Source organism: Dasypus novemcinctus, chromosome 8 (assembly GCF_030445035.2).
Source record: "Dasypus novemcinctus isolate mDasNov1 chromosome 8, mDasNov1.1.hap2, whole genome shotgun sequence".
Classification (NCBI taxonomy): Eukaryota; Metazoa; Chordata; class Mammalia; order Cingulata; family Dasypodidae; genus Dasypus; species Dasypus novemcinctus.
Genome location: NC_080680.1, coordinates 43,666,585 through 43,683,185, shown reverse-complemented (window position 1 = coordinate 43,683,185; position 16,601 = coordinate 43,666,585). Strand labels below are relative to the sequence as shown.

The following is a 16,601-nucleotide window of genomic DNA, read 5'->3' as shown; positions in this document are numbered from 1 at the left end:
TAAAAACTTAGAAAACACCAAGAAACTAGACCAGACTGTGGACATATTAAAGACTTTTAAATGACCTTCGGTAGGTTCAAGGAGATGAAGGAAAATACAGAGAAAGAACAAAACATTAACAGGAAAAAAATGAATATGAGAATCTTCAAAAAGGAACCAAACAGAACTACTAGTTTTGAAAACCACAGAAATGAAATATTCCCAGGAGGGTTTCAAGAGCACAACGGAGCTGGAAGAAGAAAGAATCAGCAAACTCAAAGAGAAGACAATTGATATCTCAGGCTGATAAGCAGGAAAAAAAAATTATAAAAACTGAAAACAACATAAGAGACCTCTGGGATACCATTAAGCATACCAATACACATTATGGGAGCAGCAGAAACAATAATTAAAGAAGTAATGGCAGGAAATTTCCCAAACTTAACAAAAGATGTGAATAAGCACAAAGAAGCCCAGAGAACACCAAACGGGAAAAGCATGAATAAAAATATGCCCCATCATATATTGATCAAACTATTGAATGCAAAGCACAAGGAAAGCAGTCTAAAAGCTGCAAGGGAAAAGTAACAAGTTATATAGAAGGGAGTCCCAGTTAGACTGAGTGCAGATTTCACAACAGAAACCACAGAACTGGAGCAGATATAGCTCAGTGGGTGGGGAGAAATAAGTAATAAATAATAAACTTTTTTTTTTTTTAAAGAAAGTTTCAGACCAATATCCCTTACAAATATAGATGCAAAAGTCCAACATAAACCAAATACAATAGCATGTTAAAAATATTATACTCCATGGGGTGGGGAGTGGGTATATGGGAACATCTTGTGTTTTTTAATATAACATTTTGTGTGATCTATTAAATTTAAAAAGATAATAAAATTTAAAAAAAAATGTTCAAAAAAATTATACTCCATGATCAAGTGGATTTATCCCAAGCATTCAAGAGTAGATCAACATAAAATAATCAATATTATGCCACATTAACAAGATGAGAAAAAAAAAACACATGATCATCTCAATTGATGCAGAAAGGCATTTGACAAAATCCAGCACCCCTTCCTTAGAACACCAGAAATGGAAGGAAGCCTCCTCAGCATGATGAAGGGCATATATGAAAAGCCCAACATCTTACTAATGATCAAAGTCTCAAAATTTTCCCTCTAAGATCAGGAATTAGACAAGGATGTCCACTGTTGCCACTGTTATTCAACATTGTACTGGAAGTTCTTACCAGAGCAATTAGGCAAGAAAAATAAAAGGCATCCAAAATGGAAAGGAAGAATTGTAATGGCCCTATTTGCAGATGACATGATCTTAAATGAAGAAAACCCTGAAAAATCCACAAAGCTCCTCGAGCTATTAATAATAAATGAATTCAGCAAAGTGGAAGAGGACAAAATTATCACCCCAAAATAAGTAGTGTTTCAATGTACAATGAACAATTGGAAGAAGAAATCAAGAAATAAATTCCATTCACAATAGCAACTGAAAAAATCAAATATCTAGGAATACATCTAACCAAGGATGTAAAGGACCGGTACAGAGAAAACTATAAAACATTGCTAAAAGAAAACAAATACAACCTAATTAAATGGAAGGACATTCTGTGTTCATGGATTGGAAAACTAAATATCGTTAAGATGTCAATCTTCCCCAAAGCCATTTATAAATTCAATGCAATCCCAATCAAAATTCCAATAAACCTTCTTTGCAGAAATATAAAAGCCAATTATCAAATTTATATGGGGGGAAAAAAAAGATGAAAAACCAAAAAGAACACACTAATTTATATGGAAGTGTAAGGGGTCCTGAATAGTCAAAAAAGAGTAACTTTTTCAGGAAGTATTTTCAAGAATACTTTCAAGAAGTGTGGAGGACTCCCATGTCCTACTCTTAAAACTTATTATAAAGCCACAGTAATCAAAACAGCATGGCGACAGATAAAGGACAGACATAGAGACCAATGGAATAAAATGGGAGAGCTCAGTCCAATGAATTGGGATTGTTGCTGGGAAAAGTGGACCTCTAACTCATACCATATACAAAACCCAACTCAAGGTCTATGTGAAACTTGTTAGAGAGGCACAGGACTCACTTCCCTCCCAGAAACATAGCTAGAAGACTGGTAGAAACTGTCAGGAAAACTGTTCTAGGGCCTAGGACATCAAGGGAAGGCTGGGCAGTACCCAGAAGAGAGAGGGGTGAAGAAAAGGAGACTCGGCAGGGAAGATCCAAGAGCAAAGCTGCAGCTGCTGGCACCCAACCACCCACCCTCCAAACACACAGCATCAGCATTGGGTCCTCTGGACTCTGGCTGGTGGCTATGGACTGAGGGATCATAGGGGTCCACTTCCCTAGGAATCAGGAGACAGAGGAATACAGCCTATGGCCAATCCGGCTTTTGGCCAGCGAATCTGGTTTGCTGTCCCACAGGTTGTGCCCTTTCAGGCAGGGTGGAGCCGTGCCATTATTTTCCCTGGTAGTTAGAAGGGAACTAAAGATAACCTACCTTCTCAAACATGCACCCCACCACCACCACCCTGCCACTGACCTAGAACGACTGCTGATGATGCAGAGGGGAGGGGAAATTTATTTCCTTCCTGGGAAATGGAAGTGGTAAGAGATGCAGATGGCAATTATATACTAATAAAAGGGGCATTCACCAGGAAGTAGTAAAAGTCGTAAATACCTATATACTTAGCTAGGGTTTCCCAAAACACATGAGGCAAACTCTGCCAAAACTGAAGGGAAAAATAGACGTCTCTACAATAATAGTTGGGAGATTTCAATATACTAATCTCATCAATAGATTGAACATCCAGATCAGGAGTTCTTCACAAGGGATCCATGAGCTTGAACTGAAATTTAAAAAAAAACATTATTCTTGCGGGGACATGTTGGTGTAAGTGTGATATATTCACTAAATAATACACAGCATAGTGTGAACTCAGTAGGGGGTCTATGTTTTCACCTGACTGGCAAAGGGGTCTATGGAACAAAAAAGGTTAGGAACACCTGATCTAGCCAGAGGATAAATATGGAAACAGAGAACTTGAACAATATGATAAAAGACATAGACCTAACAGATATATACAGAACACTGTACCCTCAAAACAGCAGGATATTCATTCTTGTCAAGTGCTCGTGGAGCTTCATCCAGGACAGACTACATGTTACATCATAAAAAAGGTCTTAATACATTTTTAAAAAAATGAAATGATACAAAGTACCTTCTCTGATCATATTGGAATGAAACTGGAAATAATAGACAAGAAAGAGGAAAATTCGCAAAGATATGGAAGTTAATAACACACTCCTAAACAATCAGTATGTCAAAGAAGAAATTACAAAAGAAATCAGTAAATACCTTGAGGCAAATGAAAATAAGAACACAATATATCAAAACTTATGGCTTGGGGAAGCGGATGTGGCTCAAGTGATTGGGCTGCCATTTACCATACGGTTCAGTTCGCCAGGCCTCCTGGTGAAAGTGAGCTGGTCCATGTGGTGAGCTGACACAACAACAAGATGCAACAAAAAAGAGACACAGAGGAAAGACAGTGAGAGACACAACAAACCAGGAGCTGAGGTGGCTCAAGTGATTGAATGCCTCTCTCCCATGTTGGAATGTCCCAGGATCAGTTCCCAGTGCCTCCTAAAGAGAAGACGAGAAGAGAAGGCAAGCGGACACAGAAGAACGTGCAGCAAAAGGAAACAGAAAGCAGACAGTGAGTCCAAGTGGCAGGTGGGGTGGGGGTGGGGGAAATAAATAAAATAAAGCTTAATCAAAACAAAACAAAAAAAAAACCCTTATGGGTTGCAATGAAGCCAGTGCTGAGAGGGAAATTCATAGTCCTAAATGCCTATATTAAAAAAAGAGAGATCTAAAATCAAAGACCTAACTGCACACCTGAAGGAACAAGAACAGCAAATTAATCCCAAACCAAGCAGAAGGAAAGAAAGAATAAAGATTAGAGCGAAATAAATCAAATTGAGTACAAAAAGAGGAAATCAACAAAACCAAAAGCTGGTTCTTTGAGATAAAAAAACTGACAAAACCTTACCTAGACTAACAAAGAAAAAGATAGAGAAGATGCAAATAAATAAAATAAAATTAGGATGGGAAGCAGACTTGGCCCAGTGGATAGGGCGTCCATCTACCACATGGGAGGTCTGAGGTTCAAACCCTGGGCCTCCTTGACCCATGTGGCGCTGGCCCATGAGCAGTGCTGATGCATGCAAGTGCCGTGCCATGCTGGGGTGTCCCCGGCATAGGGGAGCCCCATGCGCAAGGAGTGTGCCCCGTAAGGAGAGCCACCCAGTGCGAAAGAAAGTGCAGCCTAAGAATGGCGCCGCACACACGGAGAGGTGACACAACAAGATGACACAACAAAAAGAAACACAGATTCCCATGCCACTGACAACAACAAAAGCGAACAAAAAGAACACCACACAGCAAACGGACACAGAGAACAGACAACTGGGGCGTGGGGGGTGGGGGAAGGGGAGAGAGATAAAAAAAATAAAATAAAATTAGGAATGAAAATGGGGACATTACAACTGATTGCATTGAGAAACTGTATGCCAACAAATTGGATGACCTAGATGAAATGGACAAATTCCTAGAAATGCACAACCACCTACACTACCTCTAGCAGAACACAAGAGATTGAATCAGTCATCAAATATCTTCCAACAAAGAAAAGTCCAGGACCAGACAGCAAATCACAGGTGAATGCTACTAAGCATTTTGAGAAGAATTAATACTAAACCTGTTAACTCACTATTCGCAGATGACATGACCCTATATTTAGAAAATTCCAAAATATGACAAAGCTATTAGACCTAATAAATGAGTTCAGCAAAGTGGCAGGATACAAGATCATGCAAAAATCAGCAGTGGTTAAGTAATGAGCAAGCTGAAAAGGAAGTCAAGAAAAAAAATCCATTTACAATAAACTCCTAGAAGATAATGTAGGGAAACATCTACAAGACCTAGCAGTATGTGGGGGTCTCTTAAACCTTATACCCAAAGCACAAGCAACAAAAGAAAAAAATAGGTAAGTGGAACCTACTCAAAATTAAACACTTCTGCACCTCAATGAACTCTGTGAAAAGGGTAAAAAGGTAGCCTACTCAATGGGAGAAAATATTCAGAAATCACACATCTGACAAAGGGTTGATATCCATGCTAGACAAAGAGATCCTACAACTCAACAATAAGAAGACAAATGTCCCATTTAAAAAATGAGCAAAATAAATACCCTTCTAAAGAAGAAATACAAATGGCAAAAAAAACAACCAATGAACAAAAAACACATGAAAAACACAGTGTTAACCATCACTGGCTATTAGGGAAATGCAAATCAAAGCTACAGTGAGAAATCATTTCACACCTACTAGAAAACTACAAGTATCAGAGAGCATGAGGAGAGATAAGAACACTTACTGCTGGAAGGAATGTAGAATGTACAACCACTGTGGAAGTCTGTTTGGTGGTTCCTGAGGAAGTATGATATAGATCTACCATGTGACCTGGCAATACCACTACTAGGTATATACCCAGAAGAACTGAGAGCAGTGACACAGATATCTGCACATCAATGCTCATAGCAGCCTTGCTCACAATTGCCTAAAGATGGAAACAACCCAGGTATCCATTAACTGATGAACAGACAAATTGTGGCATATACATACAATGGAATATTATGCAGTTGTAAGAAAAATGAAGTCATGAAGCATATGACAACATGAGTGAACCTGGAGGACATTATGTTAAGTGAAGGAAGCCAGACACAAAAGGACAAATATTGTAGGATTTTGCTATTATGAACTAAATATAATGAGCAAGCATTTAGGTCACCAGAAGATAGAATGAGGTAAGAGAATGGAAAGCTGAGGATTAATCTGCACAAATTCATAAAAAGGTTGTTTGCAAATGGAAATGAAGAGAAATGGTGAAAGCATATCATAGTTTTTGTAATTAGCAGTGCTAATATATGGGTGTGATAGTGGTTGAAAGGGAAAGTCTAAGGCCAAGTATATCACTGTAAGGAAAGCTAAAAAATGAAACGTAGACTGTATAGCATAATGAATCCTCTTGTGAAAAATGTGTATGGTTAATAGTACATATATAAGGATGTTTTTTCTCTGAAACAGAACAAATGTACATTAGTATTACAAGATATTAATAACAGGGTGATACTTGGGCAAAAATATAACCAAAGCAAAGTATGAACAGTACTGTATATTGATATATTAATAATAATCTTCCATCAATGGTAAAAAAGGAAGTATGCTAGGTGAAAGAAACTAGACAAAAAGTACTACATATTGTTTTACTCCATCTATACAAAATATAAATCCAAATAAATTAGAGATGGAAATAGATCATCAGTTATGCATGGCAGGGGAAGGATAGAGTGATTGAGAGATGACTACTAAAGGCTAGGGTTGTTTTGTTTTTTTAAAATAATGAAAATGTTCTAATACTGACTGAAGTGATGAATGCATAACTGATTACACCAAGTGCTATTTATTGTACACTTTAGATGGACTGTATGGTTTATCAATACGTTTCAATAAAAATTATTTTAAAAAACTCAATTATGGGTCAAAGACCTAATTATAAGAACCAAGACTATCAAACTCCTAAAAGAAAACATAGGGCGCATCTTCAGGACCTTGATTAGTGTATGGTTTCTTAGACTTTATACCCAAAGCAAAAGCTACAACAGAAAAAAAATAGATATTGTAAAAGGGACCTCATCAAAAAACATCAAAACTTTCATGCCTCAAATGACTATCATGAATGCAAAATGACAACCTCAACTGCACAACGGAAGAAAATATTTGGGAACCAAAAACCCAGTAATTAAAATCCACAACATACAAAGAAATACTTCACCCTGGCAACAAAAAGACAAACAACCCAATTAAAAAATGGGCAAAGGACCTGAACAGACATTTCTCTGAAGAAGATATACAAATGGCCACAAAGCACAAGAAAAGATGCTCAACATCCTTAGCCATTAGGGAAATGCAAATCAAAACCACAAGGAGATATTATTTCACATTCATTAGGAATGGCTCCTACTAAAAAAACAGAAAACTACAAGTGTTGGAGAGGATGCAGAAAAATAGGAATACTCATTCAATGCTGGTGGGAATGGACTATGACTCAGTTGTAAAAAGGAATGAGATTCTGATGCATGTGACAACATGATTGAACCTTGAGGACATCATGTTAAATGAAATAAGCCAGACACAAAAGGACAAATATTGTATGATCTCATCAATATAAAATAATTACAGTAAACATACAATTTAGAAACAAGAATACAGGTTACCAGGGGGTGGGGATAGCGAAAAGGATGTTAAGACTTAAAATGTACAGTGTCTGTTTGGAATGATGGAAATGTTTTGATAAAACATACCTGAATGTGGTTAAAAAGGGAAATGCCAGGTTTATGTATACGGTAGTAGAATAAAGTTTAAAAAAATCCATGGGACTGCATAACCCTAAATTAATCCATGGGATATAGCTAACAGTAATCATAAAAATGTGCTTTCGTCAATTGGAACAAATGTACGCACACACACAATGCAAAGTATTAATAATATGAGATATTCCTGTATTTTATGCATGATTGTTCTGCTTGTAAACCCACAACTTCTCTAAAAAATAATAAAACCGAGAGCAGACAAGAGTGTGGGGAACAGGCACTCGTACTCTGCTGGTGTTGACATAAACTCCATTCTGTTGGCGATGTGGGTCAGATGTTTTAAAAGTGTTAGCAATGATGTATGCATATGAATGTTCAGTACAGATTTGTTTAGAATTTTAAAAAAAGAAATAACTTGTTTAATAGAATGGGATTAATATACCATACAGTGCAGAAACACTTATTATGGACATTTTCCCATAGCAATAAGTAGAAAAGCCACCTTTCAAAACATTGCACTGTATTCTATAGCAAAAAGTTATGTATGGAAAAAAACCTGAAAGAAAATTTCTTAAAATGTTAACTATATATTGGGTAATAGATTTTTTTCCCCTTTATTTTTTCTTTATTTTCTAATTCTTCTGTACTAAATATGTAATTGGACAAAAACCTAATGCATTTTTTTTAAAAAGCATGCCTCTGTTTTATATAACAGACAATAAAAGATTGTGATTTACTACAATGAGAGGAGGCATGGTGTGAAAACATAATAAAGCAAAAAGAAATTTTAGACTTTGGAGAGGCAGTCTTAACCTATGAAATACCAGGGTTTTCAAAGAAAGCCAGGCTTAGGGGTAAGAAAAAAGCATTTACTGGGAACAAAATTTAAAGGGAACCCCAAAATTCAGTAATCAAGAAAAACAAAATTAATGCAATATTAGACTCAAATGTCATGGAAAAAAAAGCAAACATGATGACCAAAATACCACAATTTTAAATAAAGACAGGAGCGGTATTCTCTCTCCAAAAAATTCCCATGATAGATAAATGTCAAAATGAGTCAGAACTATGGCCCATTTTATTTACTAATGCAGTGGTTCTCAAAGCGTGGTCCTCTGCCCAGCAGTGTCAATATTCCCTGGCAACTACCTGAAAAATGCAGATTCCCAGGTCCCACCTAGACAAGTGAATCAGAAGCTCTGGGGGCTGAGGCCCAGCAATCTATGTGCCATGAAACCCTCCAGGTGTGAGCACCACTGTGCCAAAGAAAAAACAGGTGGTGGCAATACATAGCAACTTTGGTAGAAAACGAATGAATAGAATGTTAGCCTTCAAATGCAACATTCTGTCACTATTTGCTATGAGACTGGCCCTGTGCTTTAGCCTTTTACATGCTTGGGGGTCCTTTTTATTGCCCCCAATTCACAGATGAGGAACTCAGCATGAGCAGGATTAAGTACTCTGCCTGAGCATTGTAGAGTAAGGAGTTGAGCCCATAGCTGCCTGACCCCAATGTCTGTTCTAGGAACATATGTTTTCTTTTTTCTTTTTTTTTTTTTTAAGATTTATTTATTTATTTAATTTCCCCCCCTCCCCTGGTTGTCTGTTCTTGGTGTCTATTTGTTGCGTCTTGTTTCTTTGTCTGCTTTTGTTTCTTTTGTCCGCTTCTGTTGTCGTCAGCGGCACAGGAAGTGTGGGCGGCGCCATTCCTGGGCAGGCTGCTCTTTCTTTTCACGCTGGGCGGCTTTCCTCACGGGTGCACTCCTTGCGCGTGGGGCTCCCCCACGCGGGGGACACCCTTGCGTGGCACGGCACTCCTTGCGCGCATCAGCACTGCGCCTGGCCAGCTCCACACGGGTCGAGGAGGCCTGGGGTTTGAACCGCGGACCTCCCATATGGTAGATGGACGCCCTAACCACTGGGCCAAAAAGTCCGTTTCCCTGTTCTAGGAACATATGTTTTCTTAACGTGTGTGCAAGAACCTATGCAGGTGGGAAGAGGTAAAGAAACGGGAGAGAAAGATGCCTGGGCCTACCCTCGGATTCTGACTCCTCTTCGTCGTCATCTTCCTCTTCTTCATTGCTTTCATCCTCACTCTCTTCTTCTTTGGCAATTTTCTGCCGGGCACTCTTAAACACTGACTGTAAGACAATGGAGTCTTCATAGATCTAAAGGGTAGAAATGGCATCTATTAAACACTGCAAACTGAGGGCCAAAGGTCTGCACTCACAGCACGCACATGAATTTTAGCAGAAATGACAGTTGTTATTTTCTACTTGAAAACCCAATGGCAAAACACCAAACCCAAATACGGACACAAAGTGTCTCACGGGAAAAAGATTCATATGCAGGTGAAATAATTTCAAAGCGCATGTATGCGCTGGGGGGGGGGGGGAAGATGGTGAGCCTCTCTAAGATATCCTATTGTCTTTGGTAACTGAAACAGTATTTCAAAAACCATTTCTTATTTGAATCATTCTAGTAAACACTCTAGTAATATTGTAAGTAAGCAACCTTTTTTACAGTGCAATTCTAACAAAATGGAGGCTCTATCCTATTACTGAGTTTATCGATACCAGTCAATACTCATCCATTCAGCACTTGACCTGACTTTAGCCCTGCATAGGTGCTGTGAGAAAGAGAAAGTTAGAGAATGGTCCTTGCTCTCTAAGACTGTATTCTTTACTGTTAGGATAAGCCACACACTCAAAAAAGTGACCGGATCACTTGTGGTAAGCACCAAATGAACAAGATAGGCAGTGAGTACAACAGGAGAACAAAACGCCATGGAGAAACCTGTGGGATGGCGCGACTGGGGCAGAATTTGCCAGAGACATCAGAAGTGAGCTGGATCTTAAAGGTGAGGAGTCATTCATTACATGGTGAGGATAGACAGGGGCTCCTCGGGAAAGGAGAGCAAACAAGAAAGGTGGGGAGGCAAGAATGAAGACACATCTGAGACTGAACTAATGTCAATTTCCTGGCTGTGATACTGTACTTTAGTAATTAATGCAAGATATGTCACCATCTGGTGAAGGTGTGCAGAGCACATGGGATCTCTCTGTTATTTCTTACAACTGAATGTGGATCTGCAATTATTTCAAAGGAAAAAAAAAAGTTTAACAAAATACCTGAGTGGACCATTATGTATTTAGGTTGAGGAGCGGCAGGAGAGGCAGCTAAAGAGTAAGGTTAAGGTACCACTTTAGAAAGCAGGCTACAGAGATAAAAAGTCATTCTACAGGTATATGGGGAACCTGAAATGGCTGTGGGTTAGTAAATGGACGGGGCAAGATGGGTGGCTAGAGAAAGACAAATTGGTATCCAAGATGGACTAGGAGGGCAGCTGTGAGCTAGAGAAAGTGTGGACAGCTAGGGAGGTTGGGTGCCTGGAAAAGAACTGGGTGTATATCATAGTTACAAATGCCATACTGTTATAAAGAATCAAAACATCTATCTAGACGCTGAACTAAATTATGCACAAAAGGTTTTTTGACTACTCTCAGTCTCTAGGTCCAGGCTTTCATCTTCACTTCTTTGAAGAACATCTTGAAAATGGAAGGCTTGCTTTTGAGGCCTACTGCTCTAGTCAGCCTAGAAATGTAGATTCTACTCAAAGCACATTGTGAGGATTCCCATTTTCACCAATGTGGTGACTGGAACTGACAGGAAGGTCAGTTCTTTAGAGCAAGGTCAAAAAAGAGGTTTCAGGAGTTTACTGGAGACCTGACTTTGCACCGTCTACCTGCTCCTTCTTCTTCATGACTATCAGAGCTTTAGGGCAGAAATTCGGATAGGAAGAAGTGAGTTCCTACAGGTCAGTGTAACTGAAATGTATTTAAAATCAAAGGGCCCACCCCCAGTTATTTTAATAAATTCAGCATTACTTATATACCCTTAGACTTGCTAACTATGGAGAAGGGCAGTAAAGGGAATTGCAATTGGCCTGATAAGGGGGATTTTTTTTTTTTTAAAGCAATTAGAAAATGAGCACTGCGTTTTTTTTTTTTTTTTCTGTTTTAAATTATAGTAGTTGCAAGTCCTGTTGCAAGGTTACAATCAGATAAATGAACGTAAATATAATCAAATATACAGTCTCTCTATAAAAGCCAAATCTGTACTGCCAACCTTCAAGCATTCCGTTAAATGTTTTAATTGAATTCCTCTCTAATTAGAAGACAAACTTAACGGAAGCATGAGTAGGAGCTAGCACAGCTATGGTATAAAGGAGCTGGCATTAATTTGAAAATGTCAAAGCTCCAACTGACTTACAAGGTAGTGTGGAATACAGGCTTTTATTTTTCATCTCCCAGGGGAATAGCAATAGTTTACATGGTAGAAAATGAAATATTTACTTAAAAGAACATAGGCACATTGAAGATTAAAAAACCTGTAAGGCAACTGAAGACAGACCTGGGATCCCTCCAAGTTGAATGTCTGGGCATTGTGACAGAGAAGCATGACATCTTTCTCCAGGTCTCCCAGGCTCCGGTACTTGTGATTACGAATTCTTTCCTATAGGAAAGTTTGGATAAAATAGAGGAAAGAGGAAGAAGAGAAATGTTAACAACCATTATTTGGTTAGCAAACCTGATTTTCCCTTTGTCTTCACAGCATACAATCTTGTCAGGGATGTGGGGGCCGTACAACTCCAGGGGGTGCCATTTATTCAGAATGCCCTCCCACTAACTTTCCTCCTTGTAAGGGGAAGAGGAAGGAGTAGATGACAGGAAATGCAAAGGGAAAGGGGGGGAGGGGACATCTTAAATAAAATACAATGTGATAGAAGAGGAACATGCAACATAATTAAGTATACATGGAAAGGCAGAAGACATCTCCCAAACTTTCTAGTGGGGAGCTCTGGATGGGTGGTGGTCAGAGCCAATACCGCTGCCAAGTCCAGACTACAACCATTTCGATGACTTTACTTTTTATTTATTAACTTAAAAAAAAAAATGTTTGTAAGCAAAATATCTACCTTTATTTTTTTGAAATCCACTGGCTTTCTAATTAATTCATAGTATTCTGGTAATTCTTTCCTTGAAGGTAACTGAATGAAGACTTCACTGAGCTGTCGCCCTGAACTGTGGGATGTGGGAAACAAAAGCAAAAACACATCAAGCACTACTGAGCAAAGAGCTTTCATTTGAGACAATGTCAATAAAGAAAATTACATCCCATGCATATAGACTTGGGGCTCTTAAAAAATCAAGAAAATCCCGCAACTACCCTGTAGATTAACGCCCCTTGTGCCAACTTGAAAATCACATTAAAATGCTATTAGGTCCTCACTTCTGATGGATTACCACGTGATATGCGAAACCCACTGGGGTTCTCGCTTTCAGGAAAAAAAACCTCTCTCCATCCTGATAGAAACATTTAAAATATCCTAATTTTTAAATAAGAATTGACTCAGTCCAACAAAAATTCAGAGGCTTTCTTCACATACAACTTTGCCCTTAAATTTGCTTTATATTTAGAAAATAATTCAAAATACTATGTTAAAATATAAACTTGGAACACGTGAAAAGCTTTTGTAGGCACCTATTGACAATGTCCCTTTTGGGTCTTATCCCTTTTACAGTACTTTATACATTGTGAATCTGACATACCTTTATTATTAAATGCCAGATTAAAACCCTCATCTCGCCTGACAACGTTACTATTGTTTGGAGCAATTTGGGCAAAAAAGAACAAACATATTTAGCAAGTTGGATGCCTCATGTTTCTGGAATTTGTTTTCTATCCTCCTCCAAGTTCATGGCAGGGGGAATTGAGAACATATTTAATAGCAACAAATACTCAGCGTTTTTTAATTTTGAAAAAAAAAAAAAGACTATAAAGCAATACAAGCTTTTAACATCACAATACTGGAAGCAGACCTGGCTAAAGGAACAAAGACATGCATATTTCAAGTTCAAAATCCTAATATCTGACTTGGCCTATCTAGATCCGTTAACAGCTTGTAAGGCATGGTATAGTCTTTTTTTCACAAAAATCTCACTCCCCTAATGCCATCTCTACTTCCTTTGTGAAGCCAGAAACATATTTTAAAAAATAATTATAAGTCATTGCCATGTAAATTTCAGAAGGTGATTCTAAGTGTACAAGAATGCTGGAAGGTAATGGCAAAGCATGAGTGACAATAAGCTGCTTTAATCCAGGGTCCCAGCAGTATAATTAAAAAATAATCATAATGACAGTTATCATAAAAAAGCCATGCGCAGTAACTCAAACAGTTGCCTAGCAACCAGTGGGGAAATGCTGAAGCACAGAGGGGCTTGCATAAATTAACCGAAAAATCTTCTGTCAAAGAGATGGGTGAGTCTTTCGGCTATATTAGGTCAGTTTTGTTTTATTTTATTTCTTATGTATATATGGGTCTCATGAATACTAAAATCAAGGGCGAACACAAGAGGTTTGAGAAGGCTGCAGGTGAACAGGGAACTGGATGTATAGATCATTGCAGCAAGAACCAAGGTAGTCTCTCACCCTCCCAAGCACCCCTCCCTGTGGAGAGAGGCTTTTGTACCTGCATAAATTACACCTGGTAGTATATGACAACACTATTTTATTTACTATCATCTTCAACACGGGGCCAGTTTCTGGTCTGTTCTTTTTCTATCATTCTGAGGTTTATATATTCAAACACTGCAGCTGTTTAAAAATGAACATCTTAAAGACAATGGGAGGGATTTATAACTATTATTCTATTGGTGTCTTCTTTATCACTAGCATTCTTTATAACCTAGCATCAATCCAAAAAGTCAGACCTGTCTATAAACGTAGCTTCAACACGTAACCCTTTGTGACATCTTCCTGGTGTCATTTTCTACATTGCCAACAGATGGTGTCATTTTTCTGTTGATGCTCACAAGCACATCTTTGCTTGGTACACCTGTGATGGACATGTTCTTAATTTCAGCTGTGCTACAGGTGAAATAAGAAGTTGGACCAGTGGTGGGAAAAAGCTCTTGCTAACAAGGAGCAAAATGGCTAACCAGTCTTGGTCTGACAAAATTTTAGATCCTATAAGGAGGCAAGTGCTCAGAAAGAGAGCAGACTATTCTGAGACTCAGTGCCAATACTGTAAAATGAGAAATTAACATTTTATTCTGTTTAAAAAATAAAGGCTCACTGGACTTAATCTTCCTATCCATCCCCCTTCATTTTTCCCCTCCTAAGACAGAAAGTATGAGCAAAAGGCCCCAGAAGCTATCTAAGAAGTCTTTTTTTCTGATACTATTAGTTCCATGATCATTCAAATCTCTCAGACTGGCTTGCAAAGCCAACCACGGTATATCCCCACTCTCTGCAAACCTCAATTGTACTACTGACCTTCTCTCTCCTAGTCAGGAGACCCTCTCTCCTGCATACCCCAAGTTCCATGCCAATCTCCTCTTTGACTTATGCCAGGTTTCTGACCCATCTCTCATTTCATATCTGGACATTTCTCTATCCTTTTTCCCCCTTCCAACACTTCATTATCCAGGATCATGAAACCATCCTCCATTTAAAAAATGACATTCTCCTAAGTATTAATAATACTTACTCTTGGTATCTCACTGTGCAGAATTTAATCCTCTTGTGTTCGTTTTCCTTTCCTCCCCGAAGGGTGGGATTACTTTACAGGCTGTCAAAAACCCTTGCCCCTTTCCTCGCAGACGCAATGGCTCCAGTTGGCCAACTCCCCAGGCAGGAAATGTCAGCTCTTGGGGACCTACAGAATGCACTGTAGTACTAGGACCACATGCTACTGGACTGCGACAGTAATTTCTTTTTCTCAAGTTACAGGTTAAACTGGCAGTGAAGCAGCCTGATATAGTTCTGAATTCTTGGCATTTTTTTCTTTTCAAACTTGAGTCAAGCAAAGGCTTTTGCAATATACCTTTTCAAGTGTGGTTTTTTTTTTTTCAGTGCCGGAAATTTTTTAAAGTACAGAAACAATGGGCTAATTGTATGATGGTCTGCAGGCAGTGTTCTGTTTCTGTTGAAATGTTTATTCGTACCCCCCAAGGTATTTTCCATTATGTCATTTTATACAATTTAAGGCCTAAGTATAAATTGTTATCTAGAAATGGGCTGTGTCCCATAAGAAAAGTGTTACCTCCTCTTCCAAAAAGGGTTCACCACTGACAGTTGGGGATTTCAGGTCTATTTCTTACAATGACCTCTCTCATCTTACGAGGTATGACCTTGATAAGACATAGGATAGGTGAGGGGTAGGTAACCTAAAATCCAAATTTTAAGGAACACACTGGACTTAAGAGTTTACAGGTGCTGTTGGGCAGACACATCTCCCCTTCACAGCCATGAATGGGCTCAGGGACACACAGCCAACGGTGTGAGATGGAAAAGTTCCAGGCGCCACTATGTAACTGGTGGATGGCAAACTCTGTATACACAGTTTGCACGTGTGTACCTGCATGCACACTCACACACAAAATTCAGATTTAATTTGCTGTGCGTCATCTGGGTGTCAATTTTTCCTTATTTCTTCCACAAACCAAAAGGCATTCATTTCATATATTACTACTCTAAAACGATGACTGCACACATTATAATATAACAACTAGCAGTTTTATCTTTGATTACATTTGGATATAGTTAGCATAGCTCTGAAGGCTGAAAATGCTAGCTAAGGAACCCAGTCCTTTGAAACACTGGCTCTTACAGCATGTTGGAAGCAACAGCAAAACAGACAGGATGGGAAGGAGCTCATTTGGGTAGTACAAGTGGGTGCTGCGAAAATCACGTGAAGGGTCTTTAATAATTATAGCTATAGGGAGCCAATGTAGCTCAGTGGGTGAGTGCCTGCTTCCCACGTACAAGGCCCAGGGTTCGACGCTCAAAACAAAACAAAAACAAAAACAAAACTCTGGCTATATCATGTCCCTGAATTATCAAGGAAAACACCAGGTTAACACAAGTTAAATGCATCCATGTTAAACTGTAAATGGCCAGCTTAATTCAATAAAAAAAGTACCAAGACTTTATCAGTCTTAAACACAATCTCACTCTGACCAAGGGGTTTACTTTTTGTAATCCACTCCAGACTGAAACATGGAAGAAGATTTATATATAAATATGTTCATCACAACATTATTTAAAATAATTCAAAGCAGCCAAAATGTTTTCACAATTGGGTAAAGGCCAAGT

General features: G+C 38.6%; 1 protein-coding gene across 8 annotated transcripts in view; it reads right to left on the bottom strand.

The window, feature by feature from the left end:
- SMARCA2 (SWI/SNF related BAF chromatin remodeling complex subunit ATPase 2) overlaps positions 1-16,601 on the bottom strand; it is a 195,160-nt gene that overhangs the window by 14,548 nt on the left and 164,011 nt on the right. For all 8 annotated transcript variants that reach the window (XM_058301759.2, XM_058301765.2, XM_023588455.3 and 5 more), the window contains 3 exons: positions 12,421-12,526; positions 11,856-11,957; positions 9,478-9,610 (listed from right to left, as the gene is read on the bottom strand). In XM_058301759.2, coding sequence (XP_058157742.1) covers positions 9,478-9,610; positions 11,856-11,957; positions 12,421-12,526 — 341 coding nt within the window. The remainder of the gene's footprint in view (positions 1-9,477; positions 9,611-11,855; positions 11,958-12,420; positions 12,527-16,601) is intronic.